General features: G+C 43.5%; 1 protein-coding gene across 1 annotated transcript in view; it reads right to left on the minus strand.

The window, feature by feature from the left end:
• The window catches only part of SUFU (SUFU negative regulator of hedgehog signaling), an 89,607-nt gene that overhangs the window by 17,960 nt on the left and 44,784 nt on the right, over positions 1–26,863 (minus strand). The window contains exons 4-9 of the mRNA XM_054382328.1: positions 22,907–23,049; positions 20,373–20,458; positions 18,125–18,197; positions 13,359–13,512; positions 11,760–11,871; positions 195–329 (exon numbers count right to left, since the gene is read on the minus strand). Of these exons, the coding sequence (XP_054238303.1) occupies positions 195–329; positions 11,760–11,871; positions 13,359–13,512; positions 18,125–18,197; positions 20,373–20,458; positions 22,907–23,049 (703 nt within the window). The remainder of the gene's footprint in view (positions 1–194; positions 330–11,759; positions 11,872–13,358; positions 13,513–18,124; positions 18,198–20,372; positions 20,459–22,906; positions 23,050–26,863) is intronic.

The following is a 26,863-nucleotide window of genomic DNA, read 5'->3' on the forward strand; positions in this document are numbered from 1 at the left end:
AACCGAATGAGAAACAATCTCACCATGATGAACACACATGCAAAGAATCATCTGCTTCTAATATGTTTTGGCAAAACAGCTCAGCTCTAGCCTTTAAAGACCCATTGCATGCATGTCTGTATGGTGAAACAATGCCACAAGGCAAAAGCAGCATGTTAGCATAAACTGAGGAGGAGGACAACGACTTCACTCACCTTAGACAGAGGGGAATGAGAGCTCCAGACTCCTGGTTAAATTTCAGGTGTACGCTCTCCAGCTGCCTCGTGCGGATTAGCTCATGAGGAATGATAGCTGCTGAGCTCTCACTTTCCAAACTGTCCTTACGGCTCCTAGAGAAGAAACAAAATGCACATATTTAGGACCCTAGTGCTGTGTGCTGTTCCTCCTGCATCTCAGAGCGCTTGTGTGAATACTGAGGGACACAGGACCAAACTGTTATAAAGGCACAGCTGACTTTTCATCACCCCTACAGAGCCACAGCTTTCCTCAAATTGCCAACCCCAGCATGCAGCCCTTCACCTTGATTTGATGACCTAGGATCTGAACTGGTGCTCACATATGGTGCATCCCTTCCCAGCATAGGGAAAATTTAATTTCTGGAAAGAACTAGAGCAAAACTACACTCTCCCAAAACCGCTAAAAAATTGCTTGAAATGATTACTAGGTGTGCCCTTCCCTCCTTCTTTTGCTTTATCTTCAGGACTTTTTAGGAAGCGGCCTGCAGGAAAAAGTTGTCCAGTCCCTTGTGCCCTTGCTTGAGTATCTTTGAGATCTGAGGCATCTCTACAATTGTCTCCAAATCACTTCTTTGTGCAGTTCAACTGAGAACCCTCCACTTCTACCAGCATCAAGTGCAACAACCAAAAGGTGGACTCTGCATGTGGTGAGTAGGACTTCTACAGATGGTTGCCTTGTAAGTGGGGCTGCTTTATGACAATGTTGCTTTGCTTCCTTATTCATTCATTTCTGCAAGACCAGCATATTGTGAAGCTATGACTAAAGGTTATGTTGTTACATGATTAGGAACTTCGTCAGACAGAATCCTTCAGATAACCAAAGAGGAATATCTCAAAATACTTGACCACAAACACTTCATATGTTCAAAGAGCATCAGTGTTGCCCGTTTTTTGGTAGTCCAGAACAATGAATAAGGACATGGGGGTTACAATTTTTGCAGATGTCAGACTGATGTGATGTGTCTGATACGTGATTTATATTTTTGTCACCTGGCATTCCATGTGAACTTAATGGAGGTTAAGACTTTGTCAAGATAGTTCCAATAGTAGAGAATGACCAGAGGAGGAGGAGAGGGAAAGCAGCAGACAACTGAGAGATGCCACATTGCAATCTGGTTCCATCGTGCCAGACAGACCAAAAGCCAAAGAAGGCTATCAGGTTGTGGCTCCAATTGGGAACACTGTTAAAACAAGCCTGGATCCTTTCTCCACCCAAGTGGAGCTACCTATAACATACATCTGGAAATGACTGTAAAGCAACAACTTGACCCTCACAAGCTGACTTAGATCACACATCCACTTGATTTTACATGTGGGTGCTCTCCCCAAATTACTCCTATCCACCACATGTATAGTAATAGAATTCTGTGTGGCTTCCAAAGCAGATCAGCTTACTGCTTCTGCCAGGTCAGCTAGTCCCAGATGAGCCTTTCATCCAGGCTGTTCAGCTGCCCACTCTGAAGTGAGGATATAAGCTGAACTCTAGTATCCCAAAGTGCCTTCCTGCAAATACTTTGCAAGGCCAGGTCAGAGACATGCAGGGAAAAAAAATTCAGAGCAGCTCAGCATGCTGCAACATCCCATGTTCTGCCTTGGTAACACACAAATGCAATAATGGACCTAGCAAGGACACAGTAGGTCAGGATACAGTTTATGTACAGGGTGGGCTGATGGACTGACAGTCAGCAGAGTGTCAGTCTGGTGGGTTAACCGTGAGGCAAAGACACAACATGCTTTGTAGTCTAGAGGTGGCACTTAAAGCTGTGTTTAATCTACTTCAGCAAACATTTTACAGCTCTTTGTAGGTAAGGTCTTCAAAGAGTGGAGTGGGCCAGCATTTTGCAGGCTGATTACCTGAGAAGTGCAGTTACAGTTGATTAATGATCAGTTGACCTTAAGCTAAGCTTTGCTTCAACTTCCTTATCAGATCTTATATACACAGTGAGCTGTGGGAAAGTCAGCCTGTGGTCTACCGCTTCCAATCATTCATTTATCAATCCCTACCAAAAGGGTCAGACATTAGCAATGCTGATTTTCAAACAGGCCATAAGCTTGCACTCCTTAAATGCAGTTCCAGTGTTTACCCACCCTGGAACAGATCAGGAGTTTTACAGAAATGTTATTGCTACAGACAAGAGACTGTGCCCTTCTCACCTGGACTGCCTAAGTGCACTGGGCACATCCTGTAACACAGCCTCCCAGGCAATCGCTGCTGTAGGTTCATGCTTCATAAGCACAGACAGCCGCAGGACAGTTCCCCACGGCCCTGGGCTCCAAATCCCCCAAGATGAAGCTGGGTTTTTAGGTTTCCACCATGCTAGCCAGTACAGCTGCTAACACAATGGGGCCACAGTCCAGAGGGAAAGCAGCCTCCGGTTGTTAATGTAATAATAGGAATGACGACAATATTCTGGAGGCAAGGGGTAAAGCTCTCTAAGTCTTATTAAAACCAGCAAATGCTGTTTGTCATTACATGCTCAGGAGAAGATGTTGACTAATGTATAACTATCAAACGGAACTGTCATGACTTTAAGGCTGTCAATAATTATGACTTCACATTAATAAGTAACCAGCCCTTCTGTCAAAAAGGTGAAGGAGTGAAGCAAAATGGTAGTTAATGCTTTGAATGATATGAAATTATTAATTCTTTCCACAAAAATTTTCCCAAACAGTCTCTGTGTTTCTTGCTTCACTTTAGTGGAGCTCACACAATTTCAGCTATTTAAAGTTAGCTCCAATAGCAGATACCAAATAACCCTCTTTCTGTCTAAGCTGTATCTTTCAAAATGAGAATTCTATGCTGTGGACACATCAAGATGCCACAGTGCCACTACTTTCAGACTCAGGAACACATCACATGACACAGGGACTTGGCAAGACTCACCACAATTCTTTCTTTGGGAATGGAAATGCTTGTGCTGACCCTTCCAAAGGGTGATGGCCCAAGTGAAGGGTCGCAGGACTTCTGAAGTTGTTATTAATAAGTTCATGTTGTAACATACACTGGCATCAACAGCTTGCAGTTTTCAGCCTCAGAGGAAAATCTAGAAAAAGTTTGCTTTCTAACACTAACACCCCTGGTTTTACAACTGCTAGTTACCCGTAAGCCTTTGCTTCCTCCCACCCCATCACACCAAATAAATCAGCAGCAAAAGCCAGTGGAGTTTTACTTGTTATGACTAAGATCAAGCTGACTATCACGTAAAATGTTGCAAACTTTGTCTATTCCAGATTTAATACTTCATCCAACCCACACAAAAAATTTCATGTTTCTCACTGTCCAGAAAAAACAAGTCTGAAAACGCCAGGACTGCTGCATTAGGAAAGGCAGTAGATTTAAATGGAAGCAGCATGCCGGAAATGCCCCAGTTTAAGGACTGTACATCTCCCGTTTTGTGAAACTGGAGGGAGTTGGAGGAGATTAAAGCACATTTCCCTCTGATTGGGAGCTTGTGGGAGGTGTAAACGTGGGCAGTTGTCAGATTAATTCTTTAGATGATTACATTCTTTTTGTTTCTTTAAAGCTGTTTGTAGTCGGGTTTGATGTCTCCTGTTCTGGGCAAGTGTATTGCTGCTGTTACCAAGGTGACTTTAGCTGACTTTCAACTATTTTTTCCAGCTTCAGTTTCCACCAGCAGTCTGCTTCTGGGCAGAAAAGAGAGGGAGGAAATTATATTTCTTAGGTGTTTTTATTTTTAAATCTTGTAAATGCTGATTAACAGCCCGTGAACTTAACCAAAGCCATATTTGAAATTTTCTTTTTTTTTTTTTGAGAGAGAAAGGGGTGGTCAAACTGTTGCAAATATGTCCAGTGTGGCTTCTCCAGACCTCTGTCAACAGGGAGAAAGGGCTGGAGGAGACTACATGTCCCAGCGTGCTCTTTATGTGAGGAACCACACGCTGGAACCTGTAGTTTCCTGGAGGCCCTCTCTTTGTATTAAAGATGAGGGTGGCTGCAACCTGCTTAATTTTATGCCAATTATCAGCAGCCCGTGGGGATCTTGGAAAAATGCCAATGCAATCACTGGGTTGCACAAAGTTTGGATGTCCCCTCCTTATAAGTCATGTTTATAGCAACCTTTTCTCAAGCAACCCCACTGGCAGTCATTTTATGGGATTCAAGAATAACCAGGTTGATGGGATTAGGAAAGGTTTATTTGTTTTCCATTTGCGTTTTGCTTTATGATCAGACCATTTGATCTCATGGATCTGTCACAGAAGGAGGCCTCAGTTCCCTTCCAAGCTCTGTTGCTGACATGGAGCATGATTTCATTGCATTTTGAAGTTATCCTCCTCAGTACAAAACCCACAAAGGACACACTGTTGGAAGCTGGCAACATCAGGGGCTCTCTGTAGAAGTAAGTGCCCACTGCATCACTAACCTGAGTTACAGTTACTGCTCCTTGCATGCTTGGTACAAAACCCAGCACTGTGACTCAGCCAAAGCAAACCATTAATGCAAACTTACACAGCCGGGAGAGAAAAGTTGGACCACCTCTTTTTAACCCTCCTCCTTTCTTCCCTTCCCAACTGTGGCTATTTCAAACATCCTCACTCCCTAATGAAGATATGGTCAAAGATCACTAAAGCACTGGCAATCTTCCAATGTCTTTCCCACAGTTTCCCCTGAAGGGCAAATGAGGAGTTGTGGGAAAGAGCCCTGAGTATCTTGGCACAGAGAGTTGCAGTACACGTCACTGACGCACGTGTGCTGCAACAAGGAGGACACGGTTACACGGCTCCTGCTGAGGTCTCACTGAGACAAGGCTAGCTGGAGTGCTCAGACCTGGGTGCTCATCATCAACTGGCTGAAAGACAGAGCTCAGAGGGCTGTGGCCAGTGCCAGAAGTGTTGGAGTTCCCTAACATGTGGTGTTCTGCATGGGTCAGTACTGGGTCCAATCCTGTTCAATATATTCAACAACTCAAATGAAGGAAGAGAGTGTACCCTCAGCAGGTTTGCTGACACAAAACTGGGAGGGCTGGCTTTCACACCAGAAAACTGTGCTGCCTTCCAGCATGACCTGGACAGGCTGGAAAGTTGGGCAGAAAGCAACCTTATGAAATTCAACAAGGCCAAGTGTAGGGTACTGCCCCTGGGGAGGACTAACCCCAGGTATCAGTACAGGTTAGTGGCTGACCTGCTGTAAAGCAGCTCTGTGGAAAAAGACGTGAGAGTCCTGGTAGACAACAGGATGACCATGAGCCAGCAATGTGCCCTCAAGGCCCAAAATGCCAATGGCATCCTGGGGTGCATCAAGAACAGTGTGGCAGCCAGGTCAAGGGAGGTTATCCTCTCATCTGTTCTGCCCTGGTAAGGCCTCATCTGGAGTATTGTGTCCAGTTCTGGGCTTCCTAGATCAAGAAAGGTAGGGAACTGCTTGAGAGGATACAGCAGAGTGGGAACAAAAACGATTAGGGGACTGGAAAGGCTGAGGGATTTGGGGCTTTTTAACCTAGAGAAGAGAAAACTGAGGGGGGATCTTATCAATGCTTATTAATACTTGAAAGGGTGGGTGTCAGGAGGATGGGACCAGTCTTTCTTCAGTGGCAGGACAAGAGGTAATGGGCACAAACTTGAACATCTAAACTTCTTTACTTTGAAGGTAGTTGAGTACTGGAGTAGGCTGCCCAGAGAGGTGGTAGAGTCTCCATCTCTGGAGTCATTAAAAACCTGCCTGGATGCTGTTCTGTGCAACCTGCTCTAGCTGAACCTGCTTGGGCAGGAGGTTTGAACTAGGTGATCTTTTGAGGTCCCTTTCAACCCCTATCACTCTGTGATTCTGTGACCAATCCTGGTTAAACTGAACAGTGAAGAAGTTCTGTGTGCATTTCCTGGCACGGCAGGGCTCCAAGGACAATGCCAGTAGCAACAATCTTCTTGCCACTCATATTCCTTTAGAAAGCTGCATAATAACTACTGTCAGTGCTTGCAGGGGCCAGACTGTTCCAGACCCGCAGCTGAACAGGGATTGAGAGATCCTGGCACTCTGCAGATTCACGGGCAAAGTCAAACAACGTTTTATGCTTCAGGTTCCCTGTCTGTAAAACTGAGATATTTTTCCACATAGGGGTGTTGCAAGGACTAAGTCAATGTTTGCAGAGCACTTTTGGATTTTTAGATGGGGAGAGCCATGCAGAAGTGCAAATTATTAGCATGGTGACTGCTCCGCATGTCTACTGACATTGGTTTTCCAGACATTTGCTCTCCTAGTTCGCAGGCTTGTCACCCAGCACTCAGTCTCATGTTGAGAGACACTCCCTAAAATATATTGCCTCCTCCCATTCAGCATTCCTTACTCAAGCAAGACACCACTGAATGGCCTCTTGATGAGAGAACATGCCTAAATAAGCAGGACCGGATTGGAAACTTACTGCTTAGTGGTTGCAGAATCAGAAAGTCTAGCCAGAACTAGACAGGGAATGCTGAAATGCTCCCCTTTATGTAAAAGTTTGCCTCCAAGAATTGAAGACAGGAAACCAGCAACCCAGGCAACAGCTCCTCTCTGCCCAAGTAAAGCAGCAAAGCCCAGTGCAAGTGGGAGAAGCAAAGTGCAGGATTGCCTCGAAGCAAATCCTCTATCTTGATATTGCCATCAGAGCTTCCTCAGAAATGCTGCTCAGATGGAGCTTGTTAATGAGCATTAACCCCATGCTACTAACTGAGAGGAGAAATCAGCATGCCCTATTTACCAAGTTAGAGGAACTGCATGGGCAATGGACTCCAGTCCCACAAGCGGTGCCACTAAGTCCATTAGGTGACAGTCTGGGGTTATCCTGGGAGGACTTTTGGAGTCACACAACTCTTCCCTCTTCCCACAATGGAAGAGCAACAACCTGAGATGCTCAAGGTGCAGTGCACCAGAAGGTCATAGCCAGGACAGTCCTGCCAGCCTCTTCTGCCAGAGGGTTGTTCTCTGCTATTTGCCAGGAACTTGCCTTCATTTCTCTGCACAGCTGGAAACTGTTCAGAACTGGATGGAAGATGGGCACAGAGCTACCATATATTCAGGTTTCCCTAGCCCCAACTTGTCTTTTGGCCTGGAAATTGAATTCAGATGGAATTTGAGGTCTCTGGGGCATCCATTGTAGGACCCTAGACAAATAACCACAGTGCATGATGGGAGCAGGGCACACACAGTTATCTGGGAAATCCCAGACACAAATATGGGAATCAGGCATGTTAAACCACACCTCTTTATCCTTCTGGAGAAGGGGGAGAGGGAAAAACAGCACAAATAATACAGCCTTAGGCAACCTTTTTCCACCACTCAGGCCTCACCTTCAGACACCGGGCATTGTGCACCAGCATTACTTGAGTCCCAGCACAATGAAATGTAGCAATTACTGATAATTGTAGCCTCAACATGTCCAGTAATGCCGTATGCTACTTCTAGGTTTCTACTCCACACCTCAGCTCACAGGAGGAGGAGAATGGTCTGAGTCAGCCACAGGGCAGAAAAACACCACTTTCAGCAACACTGCATGATCAAGGGGACCCTTGAGGGGTGGAAAAGGTCAAGAATTCCCCTATCTCAACCCTGGCTCTCATTGCAACTGTGGCAAATTAACTCCTCTGTCCTCATCTGTAAAGTGGAGATACTACTCACCTACCTCACAGGAGAGCACAGAGCTAATTGTCAGGGACAGTTAAAGACTTGGCCTCAGAACTATTACATCAAGAGATTAAATAGCAAATGAGTCAAGACTCCACAAGTGTCACTGAACTTTGACATCTGGAGCTTCTAGCTTGCTGAGGTCTTAACAGCAGCAGTGTTTAGTCTGACATCTAAACATTCCCTATGGGTAACAGCTCACCAGCTCCAACAAGAGGGAATTTGCAGGGTTGAGGAGACTGGAAGCTCTGCCTTTTCTGTCTGAGCTGATGGGTCCCAAGAAATGAATAACGTGCCGCCTTGAAGTACATCTACATTCACATATGCCTCATCTTTCCAAGCAGTAATCAAGAGTATTATGTTACCTATGGTCAAAATGATTAGTTATTTTTCCAAAGATTAATTTACATGTTCTTTTGTTTGATGTGTATGAACTGATTTAATGGCTGCTTATGAACTGAGCTAACAGTCATTCTGGAAACAGATGTCTGATGCAGTTTCAAGCATTAAGACTGCTTTTATTCATGTCCTTAGGAGAAAAAGGGCTACACAGTCTACAGTAATAACACTAATGAATCAAAGTACTACAGCTGCCCAACAGGGTTTTGACAGAAACCAGCTTTGTCTCAAAGGAACATTTTTTTTTTAGGACTCTGGGACAGTGAACAACTGGTAAAATACATGCTTAACATATAAGTGTGTGCTTTGCTGGAGCCAGAACACTGAAGCAAGCCCTATCTATGGCCAAACAATGTGAGGCTTTTGCATAAGCAGTGAAAGCTGTAAACAAAGTCAGGGAAATGTATGTGGAATCTGGATCCTCCACATTTTATACTTAGGTGAAACTTTGAGCGTTTCTGACACTATTTTATGTGGCTGAATACAGAACAGGTTGTCTGCTTTAAACCCTGATAGATTATTGCGTGTGGGTGGCAGGGTTAGGATAAAAGACAGGAAAGTGAGCTAGTAGGAAAGCAGTTGGTGGCTGCAAATCCATGATAAATAAACAGCACAGTCCTCTTCTGCACAAAGCCATTAGAGTCCATGTCAGACTTTAAATTCTTATGTCAGCTGGGTGCAAATTTGACAGCCTGGGGTTCTGCAGTGCTCTCTATGGAAGGCAGACTTCGAACAATTTGCCATGCCCCAACAGAGTGTTTCTGTCAAGTTCCCAAGGAGCCTCTAATGCACCAGTTATTCACAGGACCTTTGCAAGAAACCTGGAGTTTGATGTGTACAGTGCAGGATATGATTACACACAAGCCTGCTTCCCATCAGCCAGCACCTCGTAATCGTTAACATATTTATCCTTGTGGTGCCTCAAAAAGATGACACTTAGTTATTAATCCCACTTTCTAGATTCAGAACTGAAGCTCAACAGATAAATGACTTGCCTTTTGTTACACAAGATTTACAGTGAAGAACAGAACTGAGTTCTTAGCCCTAGTAGGCTCACAGATTGCACCAGAAGGGCTAGCTCTATGTGCAGAGCTATCTTTTTGTCTCAGGTGCTTCTAAGTGTTACGAAGTGACTATATCTGCAATGGGTTTTGTGCCTGCGCAGCCTTTGCCACTGCAGGTACCTGTGTAGGGAACATGGATGCAGATACATTAGTAACACACAAGAGCTGAACTCCTAAGTTACTTCCCTCTGCAACAGCTGGAGATGAGACTCCAGCTCATGTACTTATAGTACATTGAGCAACTTTGCTCAAATATCTAAGACATGCTGAGACAGTGTATTAAGAAAGACTGAGACCTAGTAAGATTTTCCTTTTCTTTACACTGTGGTGGAAAAATATGTTGACTGATAAGTTTTAGTCACAGGAAGAGGAATCATCAGGTCTGATTTAAGACCAGGCAGTTACAGGCTGTGAGCAAAACCTGTTCTCCAGCACAAACCACCCCTCTCACTACAGTCAATGCATTGAACAAGTCTCATTGTATCTGCTACACGAATTGGAGAAGTCACTGCACAAGCAGAGAAAGACCTTTTCCAATTCCTCTTTTAGTCAGTAAGATGGAGGAAAGAAGGTATTAGGAGACACTGCTGTTTTAAGTTGAGGAGATCTCCTCTATCCCTCTGATAATATCACCAGAGTAACCACTGGCAAGAAACTCAATTGATAGTTCTCTTTCCTTACCTGAATTGCTGTTATGGAGAAACAGGCTTGCTATAGGTTTCCCATAGGGGTAACCATAGCCCTCAGAGAAATGTATTGATCTTAAAGGAGGCAAACACTGGGAACCAGCCATTCCCACCACTCACACTTCAGACAGGGTGGGTGTCCAGCTGCTACAGGTAAGAGTGCTCTGGAATGGATGTGAGGCTCTGAATTTGACCTGCCTTTCTCTGTCTCAGAACAGTTAAAAACCCAGGTAAATATTTGTGTGCTTCATCTTGGACCTCTCCTCGCCTTTCACCTCTGTCTTGAACATATCTCTGTTTATCTTACCCTGAATAACAGAAAGCTCTCTTATTTAAACAACAAGAGCCTTCCAGCTTTAAAGGCTTACCCAGCAGCTGCCTCCCTGACCTGATGCACACCTCAAATGCTTCTAGTTATCCTCAACCAGTGTGATTTTAGAGCTTTTGCTGGGCACGTGGATTCCTGCAGGAGCCAAACATCTGTGAGAAATCCTGCTCAATATTTTTGAGCCTTCCTAGGCTGGGTGTGATTTGTGCAGATCAGATGGTATAATTCTGTTTTTTCAGTGGGGCACATAGGACCAACCAATGGTCCAAAGGGACCAAATTTCAGACAGGGAAGTACTACTTGAAATCTGACTCAAGTCAGAATCTGGCTCCATAAAATTACTATACAGAAAAAGTATGACTGTTCTGAAAGCAGTAACAAAGCCACTTGAGATTATATTTTTTTAATAAGCACCAATATCTCATATTGCTTATTAGTCCACAGCATCAGCAGCTGACATAATACTTCCCCCAAAGGATTGGGCAACTCAGAAACATTCGTAAGTAAGGCAAATCAGAAGGCAGGCACAAAACGGAATAAGAAAGGACCAAATATTAGGAATATTTTTTCATATGAAATGCTTGAATCAAGAAAGAAACAGGAACTGAAAGAGAGCAGGATGCTGTCCCTGCCTGGCACTACAGGAAAGAGTTGATTTCATGATCTTTATTCTTGGAACAAGAAAGCACAAATGTTCAGAGTCTAGGAAACCAAAGGAAATACCAAGATAAAAGAGTGCAGCAAAGATGCATGCCTTTCTGTATTATTTAGGTGAAAACATTAAAATTGATGGGAAGACATTTAACTAGCAACTGGAATAAGCCTAAGAGGGAAATGGGAGAAACTCAAAAAGAGAGAAGTGCAGACACTGCAGAGGGCTTGAAACCACAGGTAATTTGCTACAAATTCACTGAAGTCAGAAATTACAAATGAGGAGAGATCTACAGGCTCACCTAGTCCCACTTAAACCACCTGTTAGTCTATTGGAGAGCAGGATAGTATTGGCATGTAGTTTTAACCAAAAGGTTTATAATTAAGAGCTTGAAAACAAAATGCTGAGGCAAAAAAATACCAGCAAATACTCATCATGCCACCTTAGCTCTTTGGATACCCTACCACTGTTTGCCACAGAATATTTCATAGGGCTCAGTCCAGTCTGCTTTCAAACACTGCACACCCTGAGGATCAGGTCCTACAGGATACAGTCAGAACCACTATGCATTAGCAAGGTTTGTCCAAAACCCCTCTCCAAATATGCCCTCCTGAATACTAGCCCAATAACTCACACTGAGTAACTCTTCTCCCTCTATATTCTCACTTTGCAGGTATGCTGCTGGCTTTCCTCTCCCCTTGCCCAGTCTTTTCCCAGCAAGCTTTTTCCACATTGAGCTCTTAGACTCCCATCCTCCAAGTGCACACTGTGAAACTTACGGTGCTCGATCGTGGTTCAACCCGTTCTGTCTTTGTGCGTTTATCGGAGGTAGAACAGGTTTGCTGTTAATCTCAAGCCCTCTCCGCAAAGTCTCCCTGATTTGCTCTGTATCTGCAGAGAAAAAAAAAAAATTAACATGATTTAGAGTCCCCAGACACAGGAACACACGAGATGTCAACTTTTTCTTTTTTCCCCCAAGGGTTTGTTTCAATAGTGTGTTTCATCCAAACTCTTCCACTTCGGAAAGAAACGAAGAGATGCAAAGGGAGAATTCTTAACAGCTCTCCCTGCACCTTAGGAGTTGTTTCACTTTACAAAGTCATCTTGAGTGCTCTTGGTCTAGGCTGTGATGTTATATCAGGCAAGGAGAGCTAGAACCTTTGGTTCTGAGCCCTCCTGATGAAGAAAAGACTTTGTATCCTTTCATAAGGACAGAGGTGTTTGCTCTTTCTGCAGCTCTCACAGAACCTCCTAACACTTCCAACTTTTGCACTGGAATCATTTTTCCCATTAGGCATAAGAGGAATTTGTTCCATTACCAAATGGGTGTAAGGAAGTTCTCAAGATTTTGTGATTGGCTTTGTAAATCTGTTAAACTGCAACACAATTCACAAAAGGAAGGCATTTTATGCAGGACAAACCTTAGCCTCAAGATCACATTTGAAAACAAACTGTGAATTATGCAGTTCAGATGCAGTCCTTTTACTTTTTCAATTTTTTGTAATGTCTAATGGCCAAATACTTTAATAGGATGCTTTCCTAACTTTCTTAGAAGTTTCCTTTTTTTTTTTTTTTTGATAGATGTGGGAATTGTGTAGAGAAAAAAACCCAACAACAAATAATTTTTAAAATCTTTTGAAGAATATAACCTTGTTTTGGGCTTTTCACTTGCAGAGCTGAGGATAGTTCAAAATATTTGCACAGAAGCCAGAAGGAACCTTATATACATTAAAATATTTATTTAAGTATTTACTATGGACTTAATAAGATACCATTCCTGCAAAAACCATCATCAATTCCACAAAACACAAAGCTCTCAAATTTTATGTTGCTTCACCCATTTGAAAGGTAAGATGCATCATCTGGAGCACATGCAATGACTGTGACATCTGTACCCTGAGATGGCAGCTCATTGCAAAGGGGAACTCCGCTGTGTTTTTTTTTCTTCTTTCCAGAGCTCTGCATTTGCAAGAATCACTTGAGTTCAGCTACAGCAACATGCAGCATCAGTCAAATTTGCCACTGGAGAAGTGGCAATGTTAAAAAGGAAATGAAGCCTGGGAAAATGCAGTTGCTTCACCATGCAGTTCACAGTCCTGGTTTCACCCAGTTCTCTGTTTAACTTTCTGGATTTAGATAGAAATAGCCTAAAACCTGAAAGAAACATTTAGACAAAATAACACAAAGATCTCTTTTCCTCCCTTTTGCCTTCCTCAGAGAGGCCACACCAAAACTGCTCTCCTGAGACATACTGAGCCTTTCAGTGACTGTGGTGTTTGTTAGGAACCCCAAGACGCTGCATTACTCAGTCCATTGCCCAGAGCCATCAGAAAGCAAGTCAAAAAGCCATGACAGCAACTAGGCCCAGGACCTCTTACCTTTCCCGGAGAGTCGCCGCGGCTGGGTCCCAATGCAAATGCTCCTGCTGTCTTCGTCATCCTCTGGGGGCCGGCTGAGGTCATCCCAGGCACATTTGGCACTTACTCCACTCAGGTTTGAGCCATCTGTCTCAATCCCTTTGTCAACTCTCTCCTGCTTGAAAAGATCCAAACCCCCAAGACTTTTTTGTGTGTGGCTTGAACCTGGGCTGGAACCCACCTTGGCTCAAACCCTGTTGCAGTCAGTTTCTACATTCTGGCTTATAAGCTTGGCTGTATCGGCTAACAGTGACTGCACATTGAGCCAAATCAGGGAGCTAGTCTGAATTGGAATAAACATCTTCCATAGCAGGTTGGTCTGAACTCCTACCCCTTCCCCACTGCTTCACTATGTGGCCCTGGTAGACACAAAGTAATGAAAATCAGGTGGAAGACAAAGATCTGAGGTATGCATGGTTGCTTCTTTCAGCATTAGCTCTGGTTCACACCAACTCAAAGTATTTATGACACTAAATTGTACTCTCCTGTATGAAGCACAGCTTGGCAGTCTATCTGTTGTAAATCAATGATAACAAATTCCTGAATAACTACGCTTAAATTCTCTTTCCAAGCTTACCAGGGAGTTCTAGGATGAAAAGAGCTAACAGAGAGATTCACCGTTCACAAGAGTTCATCATTTGCAAACTGCCCATACAACCACTGCTTTTAGTGTGATGGTATGTTTAGTAAAGGACAAACATGTGAAGAGGCACAGGTCTGTTCACAAAACTCTATCAGGAAAACACACAAACTCTCTCCCTTGCAAGTTGGACTTCACAAGCACATAATCACCGTCTGGGGCTCAGGAGGTGCTGCACATCAATCATGAGGAGCTGGATGCTCTCAGACACCATGTGTTTTCTCAAGGGCACGTGCATCTGTTGCCAGCAAGACTGCCCTAAGCCAAAGCTTCACAGGACACCTACATGCTAGAGGAATTGGCATTAGTCTGAATTTCCACTTATGTCCCACAAGAGGGTAATGTCGAGCTGAACAAACTCAAGGCTGAGATACACCAAGGAAGGGCTCTCTTACTGCTGTTGCCTCTCCTCTGGCATGGAATCAGCCAGGCTCTTTTTACCCTCCTCTGAGGGGCTGTCACTTCTGGTAGAGCTTAGCAGCACCCACAAGACTTCATCTGGATCACCTCAGAACAGGTAAAAAGTCTCACTGCTTGTGGAGAGAAACTTTGAAGATTTGAGGAAAGTGGAGAGCTGAGCTGTGTTAGCACAATGGCAGCAGATCTCTACTACAGCAGCAGTTACTGCTACCCTCCAGTCTGGCCTTGCCACTGGAGTCAAGAGAGCGTGGGAGCATCCAGTGCTTTGCAAAATCTGTTCCCTAAGAAGCAGTTTGCAGGCTAAAGCCCATATGTTCCTCCCCTTGCCCAGCTGTGCACTCTGCACCCTAGAAAGAGCATTGCCTGTTCTTGGGGCAGGGAGGATTTGATAAGCATGAGCATTCGGGGTGTGATTGCACAGCAGTTGAAGCTGATGCAATTCACAGTGGCTGCAGTCCCACCCTCCTGTGTGCTCCTGCCCCTTCCCTTGAACCAACTCCTTTCTTATTTTTTTTTCCCTTCCCCTTTTTTTCAGCTATATCACCTCCCTAATCTGACTCTTTGGCCCAAGAGTGGAGGAAAAAGCCTGTGGCTGAGGCAGGAGCAGAGCAGTCCTGACAAATTTAAGCATCCAGGAAACTATCTTCCTTCTAACTCTCTCCCTGAATGACTATTTCACGTCAGGATCTTCCTCTAGCATCAAGGGAAACTGGCTTCTATGAAACCAGAATGGGAAAATCCGAGACATAACAAAAGAAAAATCCCAGCAGATTCATTTTGTCCTAAACACAAAATTAGATGTTTCACCCAGAAATAGAAGTTGTGGAAAAAGAAATAAAAACACATCTGATCCTACATATGCAAACAATGCTCAAAGTGAGATTTTAGCACGTGGTTCCTTTGGGAGTCCTCTGCAGTATCCTGTGAGGACCCAAATCAGATGACACGGGGAGGTTTAACTTGTCAGCACAGTTATTCTTCACTCCAGTGGTGAGGGAAGCATGTGAGAGCCACCAAATTTGCCCTTGAGTAAGGAGCAGAAGAGCCCAGAGGGCCTTCAGGACTGCAGACAGTCCTGAGGACTGCATTAGGCAGATGCTCTGGTGGGATGTGCTTCTCCGTACTTGTAAGCCAAGGCCCCCACTCACAGACACAGTTTGGGCCTCTAGACAGTGTGCAGAGCCTTGGGGAGGAGGAAAGGGACTCATCATCTGCATCTCAGCTGGTTTGCAGAGCACTTCCTCAGGGGAAGAAGTGTTGCTCTGTTGGAATCCTGTAGAGATCAAGGGGGGCTGATGGAAACTAGATGGCCTAAGGCAGCCTAATTTGCATGCCTGTTTTGTAATGTTTGCAAGTAGTGATGTTGAAGGCAAAAAAACCCCAAACAAACCCCAAAATTTCTCAATTAGTGCAGACTCTTAGCTGGAGCACTCCATACTTCTACCCCATCTTTAGCCAGAAAAGATGTGCTTAGGCTGTGGGGCTGTTCTTCCCTTAAAAGGGCAGCCTGAGCAGAAGGTTGAAGAAGCCCAGGGCAAATAAGGTTCAGCTTTTTCCTTCCTCAAAGGAAGGATGTTTCTGTCCCATTTTCCTCTCAGCATGTGGGAGGGATGCTCTGAGGCTCTTATAAGTCATTGATCCCTTTTTAACCAAGCCAGAGCACTGCAGTGTGACCCACAGAATGGCAACCGCAACTCAGGAAATTCAAATCAGCTTTATTCTCTTCTGAGATATCTGCTAGAACAGAAGCAAAGCACTGAGTATCCGTGCAGAGCTGGGGACCACCAGAGACTGTTTGACAGCGCTGCCAGGGAAATCTGAATGGCCTACAGGGAAGCTTGGCTGAACAGAAAACAGTCAGTGTTGCCACAGCGTTAATTGCCAACATCCTGGGATGACATCTTAGTTGGGATCCATTCTCAGCAACTTCGAATAGAAAGTACAGCTGCTGCTGCCAGGGCTGGGTTTAGGCCTCAACCAATTCCAACAAGAAACAATGCAGCCTCAAAACAAGCTCTGCCTGCTTCCTGAGTATGCAACATGCTTGCCTGCTCCCAAGAAAGTTGTCTGTTTTCTAAGCCTGTTCCCTCTCTCCCCTCTCCACCCATCTTCCACTGCTGCCTTCCTTTGCTCACACACCCTGTACCATCACCACAAAAATGACACTTCATCCTTTCCCCGCTAATTACAGCGGGAGGTGCACGATGTGGCTGAATGCAGCCCAGAACAGACCAGCTCCCTATGCTCAGCAAAGGCTCTTTGCAGGACTCAGTGCCACAGTGCAATTTTTACCCTGTGAATCCCCAGGGGCCGCAGCAGCAGAGCAGCAAGGAAGCACAGATACACACACCTGGCACATCCACACTACTGCAAGGGCAAGAGAGAACAGAAACAGGAATGCCTGCGCTGTGAGGAAGTCCGGAAAGACCACAGACAGTGGCAGGACACGCTCGTGAGGCAGAGGTACTCTTTTATTTGCCTTAACTTGCCTTGGCTGACTCAGATTCCAGTAACCTAAGCTACTTTTCACTTCCAGTAAATTGAAGAAAATGTTGTTATCATTAGGGATCACCAGTGGGCAGGGAACAGAAACAGCCTCCAGGAGGGGAGAGGGCAAAATTTTGAATAGCCTAAAAAACTTTACAGGATCTGTAGTTGTATTAGCTCTCACATTGCAGGACGTTTGTGGGACATTTTTGTGTCTCTCAGACTGGGTTTATTTTAGATGAACAAATCCATAAAAACCAGTAAAAGTAGAATTTGTTCTTAAGTTTGCAAAATAAAAGATGCTGTGAGGCAACTGAGGTAATCAGATGCAGACACCCAGACCATGAGCAAACGCAATAGCTTGCACAAAACGTGCACATCTGCACATGTCCTGTCAGGCTAAGCCATAAGTTCTCTCTTAAAGGAAAATACTCAGTGATACACTGAAACAAGGTCAGCACCACAGTGGATTTGTCTGGAACCCAGGTACTCCAGTACCATAACTCTGTAGAAGGGATGCAGAACTGTCTCCCAAACACACAGATCATCAGTAGTGCATAGGATGGTAACCCCTCCAGACAGGTCCTATTCTGCTGTTTAAAATTCAGAGATTAACTTGAACTCTGAGGCAGGCTTAACATCTACCTTCCTGCATGGATTATTAATAACTGAGTGAGACTTTCCCATTATTTCTCAGACCACACTAACTACTTGACTTCAAGTGGCATCCTACAGGAAAGAATTACGCTGTCATATTTGCTGTGAGAAAACATTACTTAGTTGGTTTTGAGTTTTCTGCATGTTCTATATCTGTATTCTTGAATATAAAACAAAGGAGGAACTGCCTGATCTATCATGTCTAATCTTGTGATCTTGTGTTGTTCTATGTTCTCCTATCTTTCTCCTTTCTAAAATATGCAGTCCAAATCTTACCAATTTGTATCATATATGAGTTTTCCTGGTCTCTCTTTACTAACCTTTTTCCTAGAACTACCATCCACTTGGAGCTTGAACCATCTCTGAGAGGGCAAAGGGAGCCCCTAAAGCTTTCCTAGGATTACTGCCAAACATTGAGAAGATCACAGCACGTTGAGAGAAAGTAGTACAACTGTTTTACACCATAAAACAGTTCTCCCTGCCTGCTACCAAAGACAGGACATTTTATAAACTAAAGACATACTTGCAGATGTGGGTCAATCTCAAATATTGTCTCTCCTCTTCGCATATCTGTTATCAACCAGGGGCCTCCAGCTCTACAATGGAAGAAAGAAAGGTAATGAACCAAACAAGCACTTAAGGTAGTACTCCCCAGTAGAGCCTTCAGAGTGCACTGTATTGGGTGGAAGCAGAGGACAGAGTTTAAAACAAGCCCCTGTATGTTGTGTATACATCCCATAGCATTTCCCAAACAGATAATGAAAACCTTCCATGATCTACCTGTTATCTACCTAGTGTCTTGCCCCCTCCCCTGAAGGGTTTAATTATTTAAACCTGGTTTTAATTTAAAGCCAGGTTTAATGAGGGCTTGAGCAACCAGTCTAGTGGAAAGTGTCCCTACCCATGGGAGGAGGGTTGGCACGAGGTGATCTTTAAGATCCCTCCCAATCCCAACCATTCTATGATTACATGAAGTCTTGCAAAGCAGCCAGGATTGTCAAAGGTTATTCCCTGTGTGGGCTCACCCACTTATGCAAGACTGAATTGGCTTTAAATCTTACAGGTAACTGAATTGGGACTAAAAAGTCTACTGTAGTCAAGGACTAAGAAAGATGAGATCAAGATCTGTAGCTCTATTACACAGCAGGATCCAAATGGGACTGTACTTTTTGCTGAGATTGGCAGTAGTGTTCAGTACCATAAAAAGCTTCTTGCTCTGATTAAGACCCTTACAACAGATGTTTTGCCCAGTTGGTACTTAATGGTCAAGGGCTCAGATGGTTCAGGAATATCTTTGTTTTCATTAGCAATAAAAGTTAGAAGGGTCAAGATATTTCCCAAAGAAGGTGATAGAAGATTACTGTGAAGATGAACTACTCAGAGACTTGACTTTGGGTGACAGTGAAGAAGTGACAGCAGATGTCAGCCTTAGGTGATGTTTTTAATTTGAAGTAAAAACCGAAGTCTTTTGCAATTGCCATGAATTTTTTTTTTTTTGCATGAGATACTTTTATACTGCAGTTAAAGGCCCCCCCTCCTCTGGCTTTGTCTGTGCTATAGTCTCCTAAAGCACATGGAGTGAAAGCAGTAAAAGTTAGTATCATATGGCTTTATCAATGCATCAATAGCCACTCTTTTCATATCACTTTGGAAGATGTTAATTATTAACTGCAGAGGTGTGACTTGCTTCAGTTCCTCACTGGGATGCACAAAACTTTTACCCTGACTCCACATCAGAGACTTAGTAGTTTTCAGCTTTGCCTTTGAATCAAGCACATTTGGGTTTCGTTTTATCCTTGGAAAGGTGCTTGTTCCACAGCACAAAAGCCAAAGCCCAACATGAGAACAGACTCAGGACAGTGGTGCTATATCTGTACTGACTTAGAGGAGCCAAGGGAGCTGCAGGCAGAATTTATTGTCTTCAGGTCCCAGAAACAAAGCTTGCAGCTGAACAAACTCACTGTACAGCATTTGCGTGAATTATCTGCACTTGAACTTTCCCTTTTAGGCACAAGTTTAAGAGGTCTGGCAGCAGAGGCTCTTCCAAATAATCAAATAAAGACCATTGTGACACTAGACAGCATGTGCTCATATTCACATATTCACAACCATTTTTTTTTTAAAATCTTTTGAGCTACAATCACATGGCAATAACTTCCACACAAAACAGAAGAGAAAAATTTTTAAACAAAATATCTGCAAGCCAAAAGAGTTTACCTGCAATCTGCAGCAAATAAAGCATCAATCTATCATTTAACATTTAAACTCCTTCTTCTCCTTAACTCAATGACATCTTTGTTGTGCCATGAGAGAAATAACAATGAACTTTTAGTACTCCTCCTCTGGCTGCAAATTGGCCCAATTTGCAATGACACCAGTTTTGAGAGCTACTTTCTCATTTTCAGACAGTACCAAAGCTTTGCTAGACAATACAAGTCAGACCCTTGCCTTTTAAACTACACAGAAAGGTTACCAGGAACAGTTATCACAGCTCTCTCAGGAAGAGCCAATGAGAAAATGCTGCAGGCATAAGAGGAAGGAAATTAAGCTTTCAAGACCTCATTTTGTTTCACCCTGAACATGTGGACTTCCACACACATTAATCTGCCATCTAAGCATTTGTGCGTGAGAACAGATTTGCACTGGATTCCCATCTTTTGCTATAGCACAGGATCAAGCAATTACATCAACAAGGTAAAGATTGTTAATAAAAGTAAACAGAATTGTTCTCTAAAGGAATGTTCCCCGATAAGGGCAAAAGGAGCACTTACACTGGGACAGTTCGAAGCAGTTCTAGGATCCCTTGCCCATTCCACTGCTGAGCTGCATGCAATTCCTCGGTACAAACACCAACAATCTGGAATAAATGGAAAGAGAGATACCAAGCTGGATGAGAATTGTGCAAGAACTGTAGAGAAAATGTACCATGTGGTGCTGGATCAAACAATGCAGATACAGAGAAGCACTATGTCTTCAACTAGATGAGCAAGAACAAATGGACACTGAGACAACAGAGGAATTCTGCAATTCCTTATGCCCTCTCGCTGCACTTGTGTTAAGTGCTGTGGTCTTATGACATCTAATCTTGCATGTGTGAACTTAACTGTGAGAAAGACCTAGTGACAAATTAGGGTTTGCTGAAGATCCACTAGTCTGTTCTCACTTTTCAATCAGGTCCACACAAGACAAGACAGGTTAGGGTCTGAGCACATGTTAAATGTTGCTCTGTCAGCTAGTTGCTAGGAGCAAATGCAGTACTGCAAGAGTAATCTCCATCAAACAAGCAAACTGCTGCCACGAGGGAGAGTTTTGGTGCTTACAAATACTCGACCAACTCAGTTTGCTGAGAGGTTATGTTTTACCTGGCACCATAAGGTAAAGCTGCTTACACGCTGCATAATCCACTCTGTAGGTCACTGTAGGTAACTGCAGATTTCTGCCTTCCTGTATAAGGCAGGACGTATGTCGTGTTTCAGGATGGGAGCAGCCACACCGAGCTATACCAGATGTCTCCCTCACAGCAGCTGAGATCAGCTGCTTCAAATGAAGGGGTGAAATACCATTCAGCTGATAGAGGAGGGCAGTTTCTTCCTCATCTATCAACTGCTAGCTTGGGATGAAAAATTATTTTAACCACATCTTTTTATTTTCTTCCTCGATACCCTCTGCCTTTTCCAAGGAAACTGGATATTTGGTCAAAATCTGTTCAACTGATGTTTTTACAGGAAAGAGAAAACCTGAGAATTAAGTTCTGAAAAACAACAAGCAGAAGGTGCATGGTGTGCCTTTGACATACACGGACGAATCTGCACTGATTGAGATCTGTGTGGAAAACATTTACTGTCAGCATGTACCCAGCTCTGCACACCCTACCTCCCCTGCTCCTTGCAGAGCTCACTTTCTCAGGACACAACCCCTGGAGATACACTTTATTCCCATCCATCTCCCAGGCTTCCTCCATGAACAGCCTGAATCACCCTTCCTCCAGAACACTCCTCCCTGGGCCTCCACTCACTAATTACATACAAACAACAAGATCCTAAACAGAAAATTATTTTGTGCTCATGCTTTTCTTTTTGCAATTATTTATCCTCATGGGTCAAAATAAACCCCTAACAACAAGCATCAAACAAAGGGGAAAAACAAGTCAACTGTATGTGTTGTGGAAGATTAGAGGCCAAGAGCTGACTGCCCTTTGATCCAGGACAGCTGGGCACTAAAGAAGAGATGCAGACTAATGCAGCACTAACTGGGGAGTCAGTCAGGAATTACCCAGCTTAGCTTGATTCTCCGACTCTCCTTTTAGGTCCCACAATTCACCTTTCACTAATCAATCTCACACTTACCTCTCTCTTCTTGATAAAACACAGATTTTTTTGGCACCTCAGAATATTCAGGAAAGCCTTTGCACAGCAGTTGTATTGTGCAGGTCCGTAGTAACAGAGCTTCCCCTTACGTGTTGGAACTACAGCCAAGCAAAAACAGGAGCAACCTGAAGCTTGACTTGTAAAATATAGATGCCTGTGTTTTCCCAAAGGATGGGATCTTATCAGAGAGCGGGGAGAAATCAGCAGTTGGCATAAACTATGCTAACTCTTCCAATAAGGTAAATAACTCCCCATGCAATTAAAAAATATCCAAAGCAGCCCATATCCAAGAGATATCACTAAGGAGGAGGACTTTGGGAAAGCAAGCAGATCTGCTTGGACAAGGAGGCTCCCCTCACTGAACAGCAGGGTTAAATCACAAGGGATTTAAAAAATGTTTCTTTTGCAAAGCAGAACTGAATTGTTCTTAAACAGTAGATCAGTACAGAAAAATTCCCTCAGCCTCTAAAGAATCTTTGTGTCAACACTGCAGGCTACATTTCTGCCATTTAATAATGCCAAAGCAATTCAAAGTCCTGCTCCAAACTCTTCCTTTCCTGAAACCCAAACCTGCCATAGAACTAGACTGAATCTAGCTCTACGTTACTTATTACAAGCGTTTCTCTCAGCTTTTTTTCTGTTGATATTTGAAATTTCAGAGCAGTAATAGTCAACTCCAGGTCTGTTTTGGGGTGTAAGCCTTTTCTCCATCAGAGACTCCATCTTGAAAGTTGAGCATGCCAATGCTCAAACCTGGTAAAATGCCTACTGAATACCTCCACAGGAGCAACTCAAAGATGAGATCCACTGAGATCAATTAAGGAAGAAAGAAAGGTGGATGTCAGGATAATAAGCATCTAACTTATTACAGCTAAAGAAAATGTAATATTAGGTGTATTCCACATCCAAGAGCGATAGCCACCACTGCTGGGTCATACCTGTAGGAAAGTAACAACTCCAAAAGGAGTCTGCACTGGCTGCATCTGAGGGTCTTCTGTCAGTAACATATGCTGGATTCTAGATTCACTGTTGTCCAAAGGGCTGTGCCACGATACATGGTCACCACTGCAGAAGGTGTTTTCTGCAAGGAAGAGAAGCAAGAAATATTCAGTCCATAAAGTCTGCTAGAATATTCCTTCTGTTAGCATATGCTCTTGACTGCTGGTCTGGATCAGGACAGTTGCAGCTGGCTGTTCACAGTGACTGCCTCCAGCCAGCTCTGCCAAGTCTCTGAGTTAGCTGAAGCACATGAAGCAGAAAAGGGATTTCCATTGAGCCATGTGAATTCAAACACTGACTTTAAAACTGCCCACTCTTGAGACCTGTGGCAAAATACAGTATCCTGCTTTGATATTAATCCCAAGATAGGAATACCAACTAAATAAATAGAATGCCACATAAAATTAGCTTGTCTCTCATTTACCGTGAGCCTGGTTTTGTGAGAGGATGCAGTGTCAGCAGGCCATACTGAATGCCTATGGGACAGCAATTCATACTTAATTTGCAGTTCTGATTTGCCACAGAGAAAAGGATTCTGATATGTGAATTAAACGCAAATATTCTGCTATATCTAACAAAAATCCACAGTGTGCTGTCGAAGTTGTGACAGTCTAAGCCAAAGTCACTTGCTCACCCAGTTGTCTGGTGGCTCGGGTGCAGAATTACAATTAGGATGTTCCTTCTTTCCCAAACAATGAGAAAACCAGCAGGATATCAATTTTACTCTATGTCAGAATACACCGCATCAAAACAAAGAGCCAGAAATTATCCTTCTTTCTTCATGACTGTAAGCATTCCTTTCTTTTCCTCCTCTCCTACTTAGAAAGACAAAACACCCAGATAATCCCATGTTCCACAGCTGGTGCATGCCAGAAGGCACACCAGAACCCATCTGCATGTTGCTGTCCCACCACAGGAAAGGCTAATGCTTGCTTGCTGAGTGAGCTACAAGAAGGACAACCAACCATGACCATTTTCACACCAGTTAAAGCACAGATTTGCATACAGTTCCTAGAGCACATCTGCAATAACATTCCTGGCTGACTGCTTTGTCCCTGGGGCTTGTGCTTGTCCCATTCCAGGTAGAGTGCAAATGGCCTGTCCCCTGACATAGGGGTCTCAGGAATGAGCCAAGTACTGCCTGCTTCCAAAGCCAGCGGCAAGCACAACATCCCTCTCCCTGACCAAGCTCACTGAGGAAGGCAGTGTGAGCATCTGCCCTCACCATAGCCTCTCCCAAGGCCACACTTACAGGAGAGTGGGAAAAGGACATCCTGCCCACTGGAGGAAGACCTAGGAGTTTTACTGCAGACTGGAAAATGTCAGTGGATATCTCAAGACTGAAGCATCTCATATCATACAGAGGAGAATCCAATTGAGAAGAGCGTTCTCGGCCCTGCAGCTATTAGCTGGTCCTGGATCTTCACCTAACATTCCCAGATCATCTTCCAAATACACATGAGCAGGATGTCTCTTAAATAGCTATCTATAGGGCTTATTGGAGAATCCTTCAACACAGCAGCTTCTGCAGCAGCAAGAGAGAAACAGCATTTGCCATTAATTGCAGCCTTGTCCTCAGTCACATTAAACAACAGATACTGAGGAATTGGGTGCTTGCATACCACTTGTGCATCAACCCAACCACAACTACATGAACGTGTTCTTGGCCAGCAGCAAGCACAGGATGCTTCGAGGGAGCTATCAGCAGCAGGCAAGTAAATAATCACTTGTTACTGCACACCTGCTGTGGTTAAAAATACTCACAGTCACCTCACTGATGATCTAACTCATGCTCACCCACCATCCATGGGTTTGAGGCAGGGCGTCCTGGGCAAGTCATTGTTTCTCCACCAGGTGTCCCCATTGGTGTGTATTTAAAAAATTTCATACAGAGGTTTTTTTTGAGATTAATTTCTCATTTGATTAAGAATTAAAATAAACTCGAAATAGCACAAAGACCTTTGCCCAAGAAACAAGACATGTAACAGAAGTGTTGTGATAAGTAAGGCAATGCTTTCCTTAGCTAAAATTAGGAAAGAAAACAGTGAATGCAAACTGCCTGAAAGAGTTTGATCGTGGTGCATGCTAAATTACACGCTTTCAGCTCTGTGGTTGAAAGGAGTAGTTCGGATACTACTTTACTTTTAGAGTTCTGAAAGTATAAGCAGACAGAAATTAAGCCCATTATTTTTATTATTTTTAAAATCAAAACTGCACTAAAGAAACAGCACTTAGAATGTTGCAAAGGAACTTGTATTTTCCAGGTTAGCCAAAATGTGGCTGATGAATTTTTCTTTTTTAATGATAAAAGCCTCTCAGTCACAGTTTTCAGGAATGAAACAAAACCACAAAGAGCTTATTCTTGGGTCCTGTCTTTATACCACAACATTTTGCCCATCAAATGCTCACACAATTCTATGCTGATCGATCGCTGCATTTCACTGCTGGTGCTGCTTGTCCTGGGAAAGCCCTGCCCGTTTAGAGCAGGTTTTCAAATGCAAATGTCTCTGCTGGAAACCCACCTGTTTATGTCCATGTGAACACTGAACACTTAGAAAATCTCCCTCTCCCTTGCTTCCACATGAACACCACAAAATTCACACTGACTACCCAATTGAATCACACACACACAAAAATAATTCTGCAAATAACATGAAGCCAAATTAAGAGTGCAAAGAATTGAGAACTACAGCCTGAAACTCAGCTCTTTGCTTGCTGTATTGTAACCCATGTGGAATGTAAGATCAGCTCTTGAACAGAGACCACAGCAGCACTGAAGACAGCTTGAACTGCAGGACTTGTAGCCACAGAAACTAGGAAATTACAGAAACAAAGGACTAGATAACCACTTTTTCTTGCCTCATACTGGAAACAGGGATGAGCATCTTCCCTCCCCATCTTTTACACTTAGATTTTGTCTTCCTCTGAAAAACTTTCTAAGCATTAAAGTTTTAAACATTTTTTTAGCCATAAAATCCTGACATTTTCATAAATTACTCCTGCAAAGTGAATTTATAACTAAACCTGTGGCTTCCACAAATGTTGAATTAGAACATAAAACATCCAGACAAACCATCAAAGTCATCACAGCACAGATGGATGTGAAAAGCCTTCTGTGGTTTTCACACCTCTCTCATTCTCAGTGCTGTCAAACACACACTTTGCACAACCTTTCATCCACAAACACATACCATGTGATAGTATTTCCTACCTGGACATAAGTCTTTCCATAAAACCAGGAGATGAGTCGGCACAAGACACATACACTCATCTCAGGTACACAAGGAGTGCAAACACATTTCAGACATGCACCACCTCCTTTTTTTCCTGGAAATGCATCCCTGTATCTCCCAAACCACATGGACTAATGTGAGAAGCAACCTGCCACCTCCAAACTAGTTTTTGAGATCTCTGGTTTACACTCTGTGAACCATGGATGGGACAATGATACCAACATGAGTCTCTCAACATAGTTTTATAGCCATACCTCTCAATACACATTTGGATGCCTATCACAGATATCAAATGAAACACCTACAGTCACAACTAGAAGCTACTTATATACAAAATATTTGAAAATACAGCCATGAAATAGGTATTCATAAACATGTTGTACTATGCAAAAATAAAAGAATACAGGAATAAGTTTACGCCCATGGAGTACTGACCTAGTCTGACAGGACTCACTACTACAAGCATCCCAAAACAATTTCTAGTTTTAGGCCAAAACATGACTCCCCTTTCAGATAAGCACAGATCATTGCTTTGCAAATTATCTCAGTTTAGTAAAACTGAAAGTTTATTTAGCAATGAAGCTGGTTCTGCAAGGATCACAACACTGATGCTGTCCCAGGCCCTTACAGACTTGAGAACGGCCTCTGCTTTATCCAAGCAGC

This window comes from Indicator indicator, chromosome 7, assembly GCF_027791375.1.
Source record: "Indicator indicator isolate 239-I01 chromosome 7, UM_Iind_1.1, whole genome shotgun sequence".
Classification (NCBI taxonomy): Eukaryota; Metazoa; Chordata; class Aves; order Piciformes; family Indicatoridae; genus Indicator; species Indicator indicator.